Source organism: Ursus maritimus, unplaced genomic scaffold (genome assembly GCF_017311325.1).
Source record: "Ursus maritimus isolate PB19 unplaced genomic scaffold, ASM1731132v1 scaffold_10, whole genome shotgun sequence".
NCBI classification, from domain to species: Eukaryota; Metazoa; Chordata; class Mammalia; order Carnivora; family Ursidae; genus Ursus; species Ursus maritimus.
The window spans coordinates 15,087,020-15,100,095 of NW_024423344.1; the positions used below are offsets into that span (position 1 = coordinate 15,087,020).

At 39.2% G+C, this 13,076-nt stretch overlaps 2 protein-coding genes across 2 annotated transcripts in view; one reads left to right on the top strand and one right to left on the bottom strand.

The window, feature by feature from the left end:
- NBEA (neurobeachin) overlaps positions 1-13,076 on the top strand; it is a 664,295-nt gene that overhangs the window by 470,501 nt on the left and 180,718 nt on the right. Inside the window, exon 40 of the mRNA XM_040622005.1 lies at positions 1,014-1,150. Coding sequence (XP_040477939.1) covers positions 1,014-1,150 — 137 coding nt within the window. The remainder of the gene's footprint in view (positions 1-1,013; positions 1,151-13,076) is intronic.
- Positions 3,526-5,282, bottom strand: MAB21L1 (mab-21 like 1). Its single transcript, XM_008692226.1, has one exon. It carries the CDS (start codon positions 4,786-4,788, stop codon positions 3,709-3,711), a length of 1,080 nt encoding a protein of 359 aa, XP_008690448.1. The 5' UTR covers positions 4,789-5,282; the 3' UTR covers positions 3,526-3,708.

Below are 13,076 nucleotides of genomic sequence, written 5' to 3' on the forward strand. Positions count from 1 at the left end.
GGGGGGGGGGGGGGGGGATGGAAGGGAATATAATGCGCCCTTGCTACCAAAAAAAGAAAAAAGAGGAAATAGGGAAAAGAAAGAAAGAAAGAGAAAGGAAGGAAGGAGAGAAGAGAAAAAAGAATAATTTCTGATTTCCTTGTCTGTATTTTAAAAGTACAGGATAGCAAAGAATGCTTCCCCTTTCGGGGAATCTTAAAGGGGCAGTTAAGTAATCCCCTTTGAATTTATATTCCAATACGTAATTTTCAACATTAACTCAGATTGAGGGAATGCGAAGTAAGCACCCCAGTAGGCACACTTTCTAAAAATCTCTTTTACTGGAGATTAGTTTCTCTAGTTTCAAAAGTTGAGAGATAGTACTTTTCGGACGCTTTTCTGAGAATCTTGTTCAAGCGTCTTACAATTTCATCACTTTTGACTGATTGTCGGTGAGAAGATCACTGCTACGATTTTTGTTCTTTTCTACGTAAGAAATGTATTTAATATCCTTGTGTGCGTGTGTGTGGATGTGGCGCGCCTTAGGACGCCGATATTAATCTTCCTGCAAGATGCAAACCGGTTAGCACAGTGGAATTTATATATTTAGATCCTATACCCCTTCACATCCTCCCGCCCATCCTTGGGGAACGCTGCTGCCGAGTGGAACGGCTTTACACGATGGCTGGTCTTTGGGGGCAGTGCTGACTGCCTACGGTGTCTCCGGAAAGCCGGTGGCGCTCAATGGAGAATCGGGGCATTTGTAGGATTTCTAGGCGGAGGTTACAAACTGGCTTGCAAAGGGTCACTTAATTCGGTATCCTGACCTTTTGGGGTTTTATAGAATTATTTATCTCTACTCTTGTTGTAAGATAATGTGCAAGAGCTAAGCAGACCTTATCTCACATGCATTACACAGGCACCATTTTCTTAGCGCATCTTAAAAAATAAAGACCCCGCGGCACCCTTTGGGGAGGAGGGAGCGGGAGAGGGCCACAGGGACTGAGTCTAACTCCGGTGCCCTTGTCTTTCAGGCCCAGTGGTTCTCAGTACCCCAGCCCAGCTCATCGCTCCTGTGGTGGTGGCCAAGGGGACTCTCTCCATCACCACGACAGAGATCTACTTCGAGGTAGATGAGGATGATCCTGCCTTCAAGAAGATCGACACCAAAGTGAGTTAGAGTGATTCGTGTACAGTACTAGTGGCTTTGTGGCAGGAAGTGGTTTTCAATTTTGCTTGGTTTTAAATGACAGGGGGGGAGGGGAGCACATTTCCATTTTTGTTAGAGGAAGTAAAATGAATGAAATAACACATGCTCTATTTTATGGGATTGAAGAATATATTAATGATTTTAAATCCTGTGTTACCAGAGCAGGCACATTACAGTCTCGCCATGAGTGCCTTTGTGTGCACTTGGGTAAATTTCGTTGGATAAGCCAATTGTTCCAAAGTCCCATGGGTACAGCATCTTGGTCTTGGAAGACCAAGAGGGGTCTTCTGAAATATCTTCAGATGACTTTTAATTTCCAAAAGTGTAATTTGCAATGTGAATTATTATTCATTGAAAGGTTGTCAGGAAACTGGGGAGGGGGGAAGCGTTTAGATATAAATTCATCTCCATTTTTGTGTCCATTTTTCATCTCCTGAAATAAGAATGAGTTTTACATGTGAATTTAAGAGTAAGAGAAACTGATTCTCTGAGAAGCATTGATTTAAAATGTATATAGGTAGTATATACTAACAATCAGAGGTTTAAAGTTTGTGTTCTTCTGTGGGTGTAATGCCAAAAAATACCTATTTGGACACTTTGAAATACATAAATATTTATTTGTTTATTATATCTTATTGTGTAGATTTTAAAACCTGATATTAGAACAGCTCTACGCCTCTGCACTTTCTATTGAAACCAATTTGATTGTTGTTTCAACTTTCATGTTCCTGTGCAGTTTGTAAACTTTCTTCCTGAGGTCAAGAATTCAAGTGTCATGCTAGATATTCAAGCATCAGTTTATAAAGAGCTTCCTTTGCCATATTTATCAGAAGCAATTATTCTAAAATCACCAGACAAATGCGCCCACGGATCCAGAACTTTATTATTTATATGTAGCTTTTATAGAGAGATAGAGAATTATAAAACGCTATTTGTAGAAGAGGAACTGAAATTCTAAAATCCATCCCCGCCTGAATTAACCTATCTTAAGGCCTGTAGGTGATTAGCGGTCTCAGCACTTGTTGACTATTAAAATACTTGAAAGGACAGTCATAGACTTCTTGTACGTACAGCTCCCAAAGGATGGAATGTTTAAAATGAGTTTGAATGTAGTGTATTTGATTTTTAAATAATTCAAAGTTTGTCGTTATGCTTTTATCACTAGCTTGCCCTGTGAAGTGAAAAGAAATGTTGGATTTCTGATTAACTTATTCAGCTAATGGAACACTTACTGCATAAAATAAGATTTGACATAAAATGGTCAGAAATAATCTTTATTTTATTAGCATAGCTATACAAATTTTGAAACTTTCATTATGACTTTAAGTTCACTTTCTCTGAGTTAGTCTAATTTTTAACTCAGCAGTCTGTACCGTCATGACATATTTTTCCTTATATTATCAAAAAAGCTACAGAAATGCTAATCCGGAAAAGCAAGCTTTCAAGGGGAGATTTAAATGTGTCTGTTGTAGAAAGAAATAGTCTTATAAGTAAATCATTATCTTCTGTAGCTGTACAAAGAGTTTTCTCCAGGATTTTAAGGTTTTATTTTTAATTATTTCATTAGTGTACTCCTCGAAATGTTTAAAACACTCAAGTGGGTTCAGTTTTCAAAATGGAGCATTACATCTTTCGATAGAAAAACAATTTAAAGTGAGACACAACAACGTTTATTTTACTTCATTTATTAGCTTCTAATTAAATAAAAACCAGCAACAGAAATTAAAATCTAAATCACAAAAGTAGTTATCCAGTGTATTTCAAGTGCATTTTTCAAATATATAATTCAGATATTCAAGCGTTATTATATAAGCTGAATTCAAATTTCTTTGAATATATTTAAATAACATTTCAAGTATATTTATGGAATGTTAGAAATAGAACAAGCATTATATTTGAAACAAAATGTAAACTTTTTAAAGTTCAGACACTTTCAAAGACAGATAAAAGTACCGGGAGGAAATCTACCTTTAAATGGTATCTTTGTTAGTGGAAAATGTCTGGAAGTCTCCAAAATGGCAATTTAACTTCTGTTCACCAAATCACAAAACACCAACATCCACACTTTCAAAGACAATGTGAGATCACAATATTTGTTACAAATCAAAATATACATTACACTTTCCTTCAGATGGCATATCCAAATCGTGTTTACTCACAGACAGATGCACCTAAATCACCAGGATTGCTATAATCCTTTGATAGTTAGGCAGAGTGTTCATTGGGGTCTTGCATCACAGCCGGGTTGTTTTCCGGGTGTTTTTGTGTACTTTTCAAGGGAGATATGAAATCCTTTGTAAAGAAGTCTTCTAATACTTGTGGGTTTGGGTTTTCCCTACTTCTTTTTCTCCCCTTGGAGGGGTGGGTGAGATGATGCCTAAACATTGTATTGTTATTCCTTTTTAAGGAAGAGATTGTTTGCACTGACAAGTGGAATATTAGGAATCCAACAGGAAGTTTACACTGAATCAGGTCTTTGAGAAGAGTAATCACATTTCGGCTCGTGATTAAATTGTCCTCTAAAGTTTTTCCAAACTTTTCGGGTTGGTCAGGATCTCTCTTGCCAGCCGCCACGTTTGTTTGGCAGCGTTCTCCAGAGCCGAATGAGGTTTGCCTTGAAACAGATCTAAGTTCGGTAGGAAGTAGTGAGGACACCGCCGGCACTGCAGGCAGGAGATAAGTTGCAGCAAAATCCCGTTAAGCCGATCACCCAGGCAAGACTCGTCCCAGTCTGACTCCCGGGGATGCTTTTCACACTCGTAGGAAACCAAAGTCTTCATGTGGTAATTGTTCAGGGGCTGGCCCGGCAGTTCAAGGTGACGATCCCGTAAGGTTTTGAGGATGGAGAGGCATTTCTTTCTGCAGCCCCCCATCTGCAGTCTGTTCTCTGCTTCCGCGAACTGCAGTACCCAGGCGTCGCTCTCGGCCGAGCTCTGTTTGCCGGCCAGGGAGTGGCACTCCTTGGACAAGAGATTGAACCCTTCCGCTTTGACCTCCGCCACCCGGTTGGGTCCTGGCCAGGGGATGTGGGGAAGTGGCCAGTGGGCAGCACTCCTCGGCCAGATCCCGGTACATTTAAAAGCCGGGGTGATCTGCACCACGTACCTATCTCGGATTCTCAGTTTCACTTCGCTGGTGTCTGCCACCATCTTTACCACATCCCTGTAGCTACATTTGTCTACGGCTTGAGCCACCAGCGTCTGAAACCTGGACCGGATTTTGCGCGCCGAGAGGTAGCCGGAGGCGGTAATGAATTCCACCCAGAGGGACATGCTCCTCTTGCGCCCGTCGCTCAACTTCAGCACCGCGCAGCCGGGCAGCGAGCCGTCGTCCACAAAGTTGAACACCCCCATTTGGTTAAGGTAAAGCACCACCTCAAATTCGGTGGGGGAGATGACCTCGAGGCCCTCGTAGCGATTGTCCATCTCGTTGAGGGAGCTGATGAACCGGGGCTCCTGCACTTCCACTTCTTTAAGTACGTCGGAAACTACTTTGCAGACTTCCCGGATAGTTTTTGCAATGGCAGCTTTCCTGGCTTGGCATTTCTCATTGTAGTATTTATTCAGATGGTATACCAGCTTGGCCTGGGCCGCGATCATGTTGGGGCAGAGATCCGGATTGTACACCGGAGTCTCGCAGTAAGCTGTGGGATCCAATGCGGCTGCTAGCGCTGGAGCCAACTTCGGTGGAGAAACGGGCCGCCGCGCTCAGAAATGTATCAAAACGCTCTCCGATGTGTTGCAGCGGTGGATTCCTAGCCGCTGCTTTCCCCTTCCTTTTATCTTTGAGCCCAGACGGTCTTAAAGTGAAAGATTGTTCTCCCCCCTCTCTCGGTCTTTCTTCCTCTTTTAAAGAATCCTTGTGTGAGAGAAACGCATGGAGAGATCACCTTCTCAGTAATGAAAACAAAAGTTGCGCTGAGACCCAGCAAGCTCTTCCAGTAGTCAAAATAATCAACCCTTTCCGTATTTATTTACGCTTTCCCGTAATCATTGTGTATGCTGGACTGTTAATCAGATGGAGGAAAAGTGTGCTGAGTGTGTCGGGGGTGAGTGTGCGTGTGTATATGTCAGAAGAAGCTGCTGTTGGTTTGTCTAAGAGCCCAGATGCACTCGTGTGGAAATTATAAAGGCAGGGCCAGGCAGGCTGGCGGCCAATCGCCACTGGGCTCGTCACGACAGCCTCCTTCAGCTCCAACCCGGCTAATTAATCCCCCCTCATGGATATAGGCACACAAACTAAAGGTAGGAGGCTGCTGCCGGCAGAAAACCACGCAGGCCACCTAGACAGTTTTGGAAATCAAGAGGAATCTCTCAGCTTTGGTATTAATTGAAGCATATTGACGTTTTGAAAAGACTTGGCAAAGTGGTTCTCTTCCGTGTTGAAAACCCTGCTTGTCTTTTTACGGCGGAAATGCAAATACAGGTGTATTAATGGTCATCCATCAATTAGTGAACTAGATGGGGTCTTCTAAAACAAAAGTCAGTAACTTGCATTTAGAGTAAGATAATTAATGTCTGTGAATCCTTGAGGTCTTTTTAAATGCAGGTTGAGAGTTTGCTCTTTCATGTATATGCAAGTTGGCTTTAGATGGACTGATGCCTGTGTAATTTGGGGGATTTTCCTATATGTTAGAATGGGTTTTTGGTTGGGTTTTTAAATTTTTTTTTTTTTTACATTATGCAGTGTTTTATCTCCGGTTCCCCCCCCCCTTTTTACAGTTGTTGAAAGGAATCTGAAAAGTATTGCTTTGTTAGATGTTGTCTACCCCAGTTAGGATGTTTAAAAAATGTTTAGTATTACTCCCCCTCTCCCCAACTGCAACCCTCTTTGTACATTGGTAGACTTGTCCAACATAATCAGAACAGTAAGTTTTGTTCGCACTGGTAGAAATATTTTAAAAATAACTTATCTCTGTGATTGAGAGATTACTGTAATGTGAGTTCATAGTGAGCTGTGTTTTAATATGGGAAATTAAGACAAGATCATAGAGATGAGACCTACTGGCAGATAACTGTCCTGAAGATGTTCAGGTTTAGGGTTTCTGGCTTGCTTATTAATGTATAATTATACCTCCTCTCTTAAGAGTCCTTAGTGGTGACCTGACAGTAGACTTCTAATTGTTATACAATTTCATGTGATTTGATTGAGGGAAAAATCGGTAAGATTTTAAAAAGAAAACTAATTTGCAGTCATCCAGGGTTTTTAAATTTAAATTTCATTTTGGAAAACTTTGAAAGAAATCAACATTTCTGCATTTTGGAGCCTTGAAACAGGAGGGGGGGAATGGATTTATGTAGAACATGTTTTTGGTTTGGGTTTTTGTTTTGTTTTTCTTTTTTCCTTCTGGTGATACCGATTATGTCCTTAATGTACAGGAAAGGAAATAAATACCTCTTAGGGATTATGTAGTAGTTTTAAAACCTAGGCATATTTTTAATGCCTACCTTTATTTTAGATGCCATCTCTCTGAAATTAACAATATTTCCAGCAAAATCCTATAACTCCTGGTAACAGGTCTGTGGCCACTCTCTTTCAGAGCCGCTTTCAACAAGATCTTGTTCAGGGCTCCCACTTTTTACTCCAGCTTTTGCTTGCTTGCTTATTTATTTATTTATTTACTTACTTACTTACTTACTTATTTATTTTTGCGCAGGTAAGAGCATCACAAAGGCATCTATTATTTACTTTCTCCTTCCCCAAGAGGGATAGATTCTGATTTACCTTAAAATAGTACATTAGATTTGGGGCTCATGGCATCCATCTACCATATTCCCCGGGAACCTTCTATTCCTTTAGGAGCAGGGATTGGGAACACCGGAACAGCCCCTCCCCACTTTGCAGGCTTTTCGGGTGAATGCACTGCTACCTTTTGGCAGTTGGAAGAGGAAGAAGAGGAGGCAAATCAGAACCGGTGAACACTGGGCCAGGAGGGGGAAGATGTGCCTTAGTCTCAGGGGAAAAAGCCACGTCTGGCCCTCACCCAGCGCAGGTCCCCTCTCTCCCGCTGCTCAGCACTCCCGAGCCATCCTTCTTTCCTCTCTCTGTTCCATGGGTGTGTGTGTGTGTGTGTGTGTGTGTGTGTGTGTGTGTGTGTTGTGTTTTTTGTTGGTGTGTGTGTGTGTGTTTTCCTGTGTGCCCGTTATTGTAAACCTTACCTGGTGTCCTCGGATTCTCCACTTCTGCTCCAGGCCATGGTCCCTGCCCGCGCGCCCCTCAGCCCCGACCGCCACCCGGGCCCACGTGAGGTCGCAGCCGAGCCCCGCGCTTTCTCCCCGTTGGCCGCGGGCCCCTGTGCCCAGCGCGCTCTCCCCTGGGTTCAGAGCAGAGTTGCTCGGCCAGGATCTCGTCCCTCGATTTCTTGGGTCACCTGCAAGTGTCCCCGATTGCCGAGGACGTGCAGCGTGGGACGCGGAGGCCCCGGAGCCGTTTGGTGGGCACCGTGGGGCGGCGGTCCGGATGGGTCTAAGGCGAAGGACGCGAGGGGCGCCGGGCCGGCCTCGCAGGAGCCAGGCGCGCAGGTGGCGCATCTTCGGGGCTCACTGTGCGGCTTAATTGGGTTAAAGCGAAGCTAAACACCGAAGCACTTTGCGCAAACTAATTGGTGTAACCGGGGCCTTTTCACTAACGATTTGCACTTTGAAGAAGAAAAATGGGTGGTGAGAAAAAGACTAAGAAACTCGTTAGTCCTAGAATGTTCCAGGGAAGTGAAGTCATTCTGCTTCAAGGACGCCAGGACTGTGTTTTCTGAGCTGCTTCCAACAGCACCCTTCACGCTGGGGGCTGACAGTGATTTACATAACACAGGACTCACCCGCCCGCTGTTATCACTGTAGGTGAACTGGGCGCCCTAGAATAATACTCAAGCGCAAGTACTGCTTGTTGCTGCAACACAGTGATTTTCTATTACACTGAACACGTGAAATGAACTGCCTTCTGTAGCTGAATCCTTTCAGGGATCCTAGACACCTCTCATTGTTGAAGGGCAAATTAAACTATTCGAGGAGTATGTTTTTCTGTCCCTTAATTTTTTTTTTATTGAAATGACCTACGGAAAGGAATTTAAAGTAGATAGCATATTTTTATGTAATTCGGCAACTTTTAATCTAGGCTTTGGAGATAGGTTTGGGGGAGTAACTTATTTTATAGTAATTTTTTTGAAACACCCTTTGACCAATTGAAGTGGTCATTTCAAATGATGATGTATTACCTGGAGATTGCTTAAAATCAATTTATTTACTTACGTGAGAAGTTATAAAGCAACTCTAGTCATTCCAGTCTTAACTTATTTTTTTACTATAAATATAATCTTAGTTCTAGAATAAAAGCTTGTGTGTGCCCCATGCTTTAGGATATAAATGCTTAATTGTTTTCAGTGGTATGCTGTGCAGGCATCTTTGACATGAGCTAATAATAGAATGATAATTGAAGAAAACTGACCTAATTGAAGAAAAAAAAAAGCCAAGAATCTCATGATTTAATGATAGTTTGATTTGCTTACATTTGAATGATATTTGGGATTTTAAGGTCTAACTGGCTTGACTTCTACATTTCATTTACTTAGGTTACTAGGCAGCCTTGATTTATAACGCACCACTTACAAAAAGAATCCCAAAGAGTCACAAACACACCATTATCAAAATGTTAGTAGTATTAATGAATATAAAACAATGAAATATTATGATCCTTAACATTTCAAAGCATTCAAAATAATAATGGCAAAATAATTTTTTCCTGAAGTATTGTTGCCTAAGTAACTTATCCCCCCTTCTGTAAACCTACTTAATTTATATGGGAAACACAAAGTAATGCATAAATAGTCACCTTATTGGGTTTAAAGAAAAACTATTATGTTGAGAAATGTAGGAATGCAAGGTTTCTGTGGTTTTTTAAAAACACTCATTTAAATTTGAATTACATGTTCATAAATTTAAGCCATTGTGACCTTTCATCTGGAAAAATGTATCTGTTGTTAGGGAATCTGCATATACATGTTAAATGCTCAGATAGATACTGTTTTGTGCTTTTTCATATTTGCTGGCTGCTATTCTATTCACAAGTATTCATGAACTTAAAGTTTTATTTTTTTAATATGTGCTTATTACACTGGGGAGATAAAAAGAATATGAAGTTGAGTTTATTAAATTATTTATCCCTACTGCTGGAGTGGCTTTGAAGGCTCATTGTACGCATCTGATTCTTACCTCCCCCCACTTCGTTTTTTAAAGGCACCCAGGCTATTTCATCTGCTTCATTCTGCCAGACACAATATATTTCTTTTTTTACACTAGAGAAATTAAAGACAGATATTTGTGCAGGGTTTTCTTTATGTGTCACATTAAATAAAGTAAAATGGAGGGAGTTTCTCTGGTAATCTAATTTGATGGCATCTCTACCTTTCTTCCTGTTGTGACTCCTTGTATAAGAACACTTGAAACAAAATCGCTTGAGAGCTTCAAAAGTTTCAATGATTTCTTAACACAATTATTTCATATTTTAATATCAGGTTTATGACAAAGTAAAGCAAAGAATTGAGGTCACTGTTGACACAGTTTAGACCCTGTTTTGTTGTTTCAACCAGAGTATCCTGGTCATTGAAGTTCTTCAAAAAAATTATTCCTTTCATTCTTCACTTGAATGATCAGGGCTGGGGCCTTAGTTTTGCTCATCCCCCTGGTACCTGTCGTATAGTCAACATTTGTTGTGGGGACGACTTTTTTCTCTACAGTGTTGCTTAGTAAATTTGTGATTGGTGCTAATAAATGTTGGAAAGAAGGTAACTTTGAGATTTGAGATGGGCATTAGAAGTGTACCTCACTAGAATTATGACCACTGCTGGATTTGCACATTTCTAGTGATTCTGGGTAATTCTGACCGTGTTTCTTTCAGTAGAAGAAAATGGAAGCCTGGTTATTTAGATAATTGACTCACTTTCCCCACTGCGTTTGAATATATACATAGAGGTGAAGGATATTGTAAATTGCATGCATAAACTGAAAAATTTGAGGGGAAGGCTGTTAACCAAAAGATTTTCTTATTGCTCTAAATAGATTGTGATCTCTAACTCTTTTCAAAAATTTAAGGATATTGGGGTTAGTCATATATTTATTATTATGGAAGAAGTGTTGATTCCAATATTCCAGTTGCTTGTAGACCCGTCAGAAAGTCACCGTCGTCTTTATGATGTAGAAAATTCAAATTCGTTTTGTTAGATTTCAACCTCTTATTTTTCATTTGGATGTTATAGAACTATTCTGACGAGATAAATGGCCTCACGCGGTTCCTATCTTTCTGAATATATGAAAACTAGGTATTCACGCGGATTTATAGACATTGTGTGTGTGACCACAGCCTTAGTACTCTTAGCGCGTTAGAGTTTTATTGCACTTAGACAAAACAATGGAATCAGATGCGATTAGTGTCTTAATCTGTACATCTGTAGTAGGTCACCCAGGACTGCACAGCTCTCATTACTGTCCCATACTGTATGTGATTAAGCCACGGAAAATATTCAACATGACCTTGAGACTAGAGTATGGTATGTAGATAATCAACATTCAGTGATTGCATGTCTAAAATAACCTTTTCTATATCTAATTTACAGTTTTGGAGCTTACGTGGTAATGAACAAAGCAACTCCTCTAAACTAGGATTTATTTTTTTTAATGATCAGCGTCTGGAGTAATAATTTAAGAGGATAATTACATTAAAAAACTATTACCTCGTATCATATATATTTTATGTAAAAAATAAATGCTTTATAGAAAAAGGAAATTAGTTTATGAATAAGAATTTCCTTATAGTTTTACATATAGATACAGAAATATAAACATCTGAGAACACGGCACATAAATAATGATTTCATTTCCACTTATGTATGATTATTTTCACTATTCTAATAGTCTAACAATATACATTTTAGTGTACAAATGCGTATTATTTCTGAAAAGGCGAGTTTTCCATGATTGGTCAAAAATATCAAGTCTAAGTAGTTAATACTTGTTAATCTATGTGTTTATTCATTTTATCTGCACATCTAGAGCACAGAGCTTGTAAGACGTAGTCTTTCTAATAAAATTGTGAAACCAATGAAAAAGAAAGTATAGCTTTATTTTATTTTTATGTGAAATCTATTTTTTATTATTTAAGTCAGGTTTATTGATGTGTATTTTGTGTACAGTACCATTCTAGTCTATGGTTTTTCCACATGAATGTGCCATCCCGTGAATTTTCACAAGTTTCTACACTCACAGAACATCTGGCACAGACATAGAACATTTCCATTGCCACGAAAGTTTCCTCGTGCCCCTATTTTACATTTTAATTCATAAATTTTATGATTCATTTATAAGCATCTGGGTGCTTTACTTTTATATCAAAAAATCTTTAGGTTGTAAATCTTATTCCTCTAGAATTTATTATTTTATCTCACTTCTAATTTAAGGCCAGTTTTAATCCAATAGCTGTGAAGTAGAGGCAGGGTACGAAATAATATTTCAGATAGGCTAGCGATAGGTTTACAATTTTCGTTTTACATAAAAGTATTAAATGTTTAATGTTTAAATGTAATATATATTACCTTAATGCTAGGTAAAAGATTTATTTTTCAAAGGAACTGCTAATATTTGTTACCCTAGCATGAACGTGTGTATTAGACTTACGAATGGAGTTTACATTTGCACATCAGAATACGGCGTAGTAAGAAACAGGGATTCCTCATACACGTTGGCAACATTTGATGCATATTGGTGATGTTACTAGCTTTATGTCACTGGAGAAATGAATCTCCTTTCAGTATTTAAATTACATCGTACTTTACATTTTCAGTAAATTAATCCTCCCTTTGAGTGGTGGGGGACAAGGCCAAGGAGTTTATTAGAGCTAATATTAATTAACGTCTACACGTTCTTGGAACATACGCCTCTAATCCTAATTTTATATAAATATACATTGTCATTTAAATTTCGATGGTTATAAATACTCCAAACACAGAATGCTGAAATTGTAGGAGAGCAGACGTATTCATTGACCATGATGCTCTTTCAAGTATTCTGCCTTTTCACAACTCGGAATAGTACAACTAGTCTTCTGTTTCTTTCCCCAAGATATAAAATTATTTAAATGCTTTCTGTTTTATATTTTTATTTGGCAATTACAATAGAAATTTTAATGTTATGCATGCTTACAGGCCTATTAAGAAAGAAGTTATTGCTTTCTTAATAATCTTAAACCATTTTTAGAAAGTACACTCTTTTTATGGTTTGCAAAATAGCCTGTGCGTGTACACACACACACACACACACACACCCAGTATTGCAGATAGTAAAAGATTGAATTGGCCTCTATCCATTTATTTTAACCTGTTAAAGGGAAACAACTACTAAATACAGGATTCCTGTGGCCATCAGGTTATAATATCATATCTGCAAGATTGGTCCGTGATAACCTGTACCGTTTTCAGTAATACCTTAAGAGATGACACGAAACAGATTTTTTTAAATAATAATAACTGGAAGTTCTGACAGTATTTATATAGATACATACACTGTGGCGGTTTGAATGTCATAAGCTTTTAATTGCAAAATTGAGAAGTTTAAATGTCGCTAGCCATTCTGTCCACATAAATACAAATATACTGCTCAGTCACCCACGTACATAATACGCATGTCTAGCCACAAAAACGGTTTCATGTATTTAAAATTGTTTTCTGCTTTCCTGCAACAGACAATGGTTAAGTTTCTTGCAACCTGAACCTGTATTTGATAACCAAATTGCCTAATTCTCTGGGTGGGGGGGAGGGGGGAGAGAATTTTAGAGTTTCTTTTGGTTTGGGGGTTTTTGCTTTTTGTTGTATTTTTTTTTTCCTTTTACTAGCAAATTCAGTTCT

What these genes read in the sequence shown, in the direction of transcription:
- MAB21L1 (XM_008692226.1), bottom strand. Translation starts at nt 4,788, where the DNA reads ATGATCGCGGCCCAGGCCAAGCTGGTATACCATCTGAATAAATACTAC.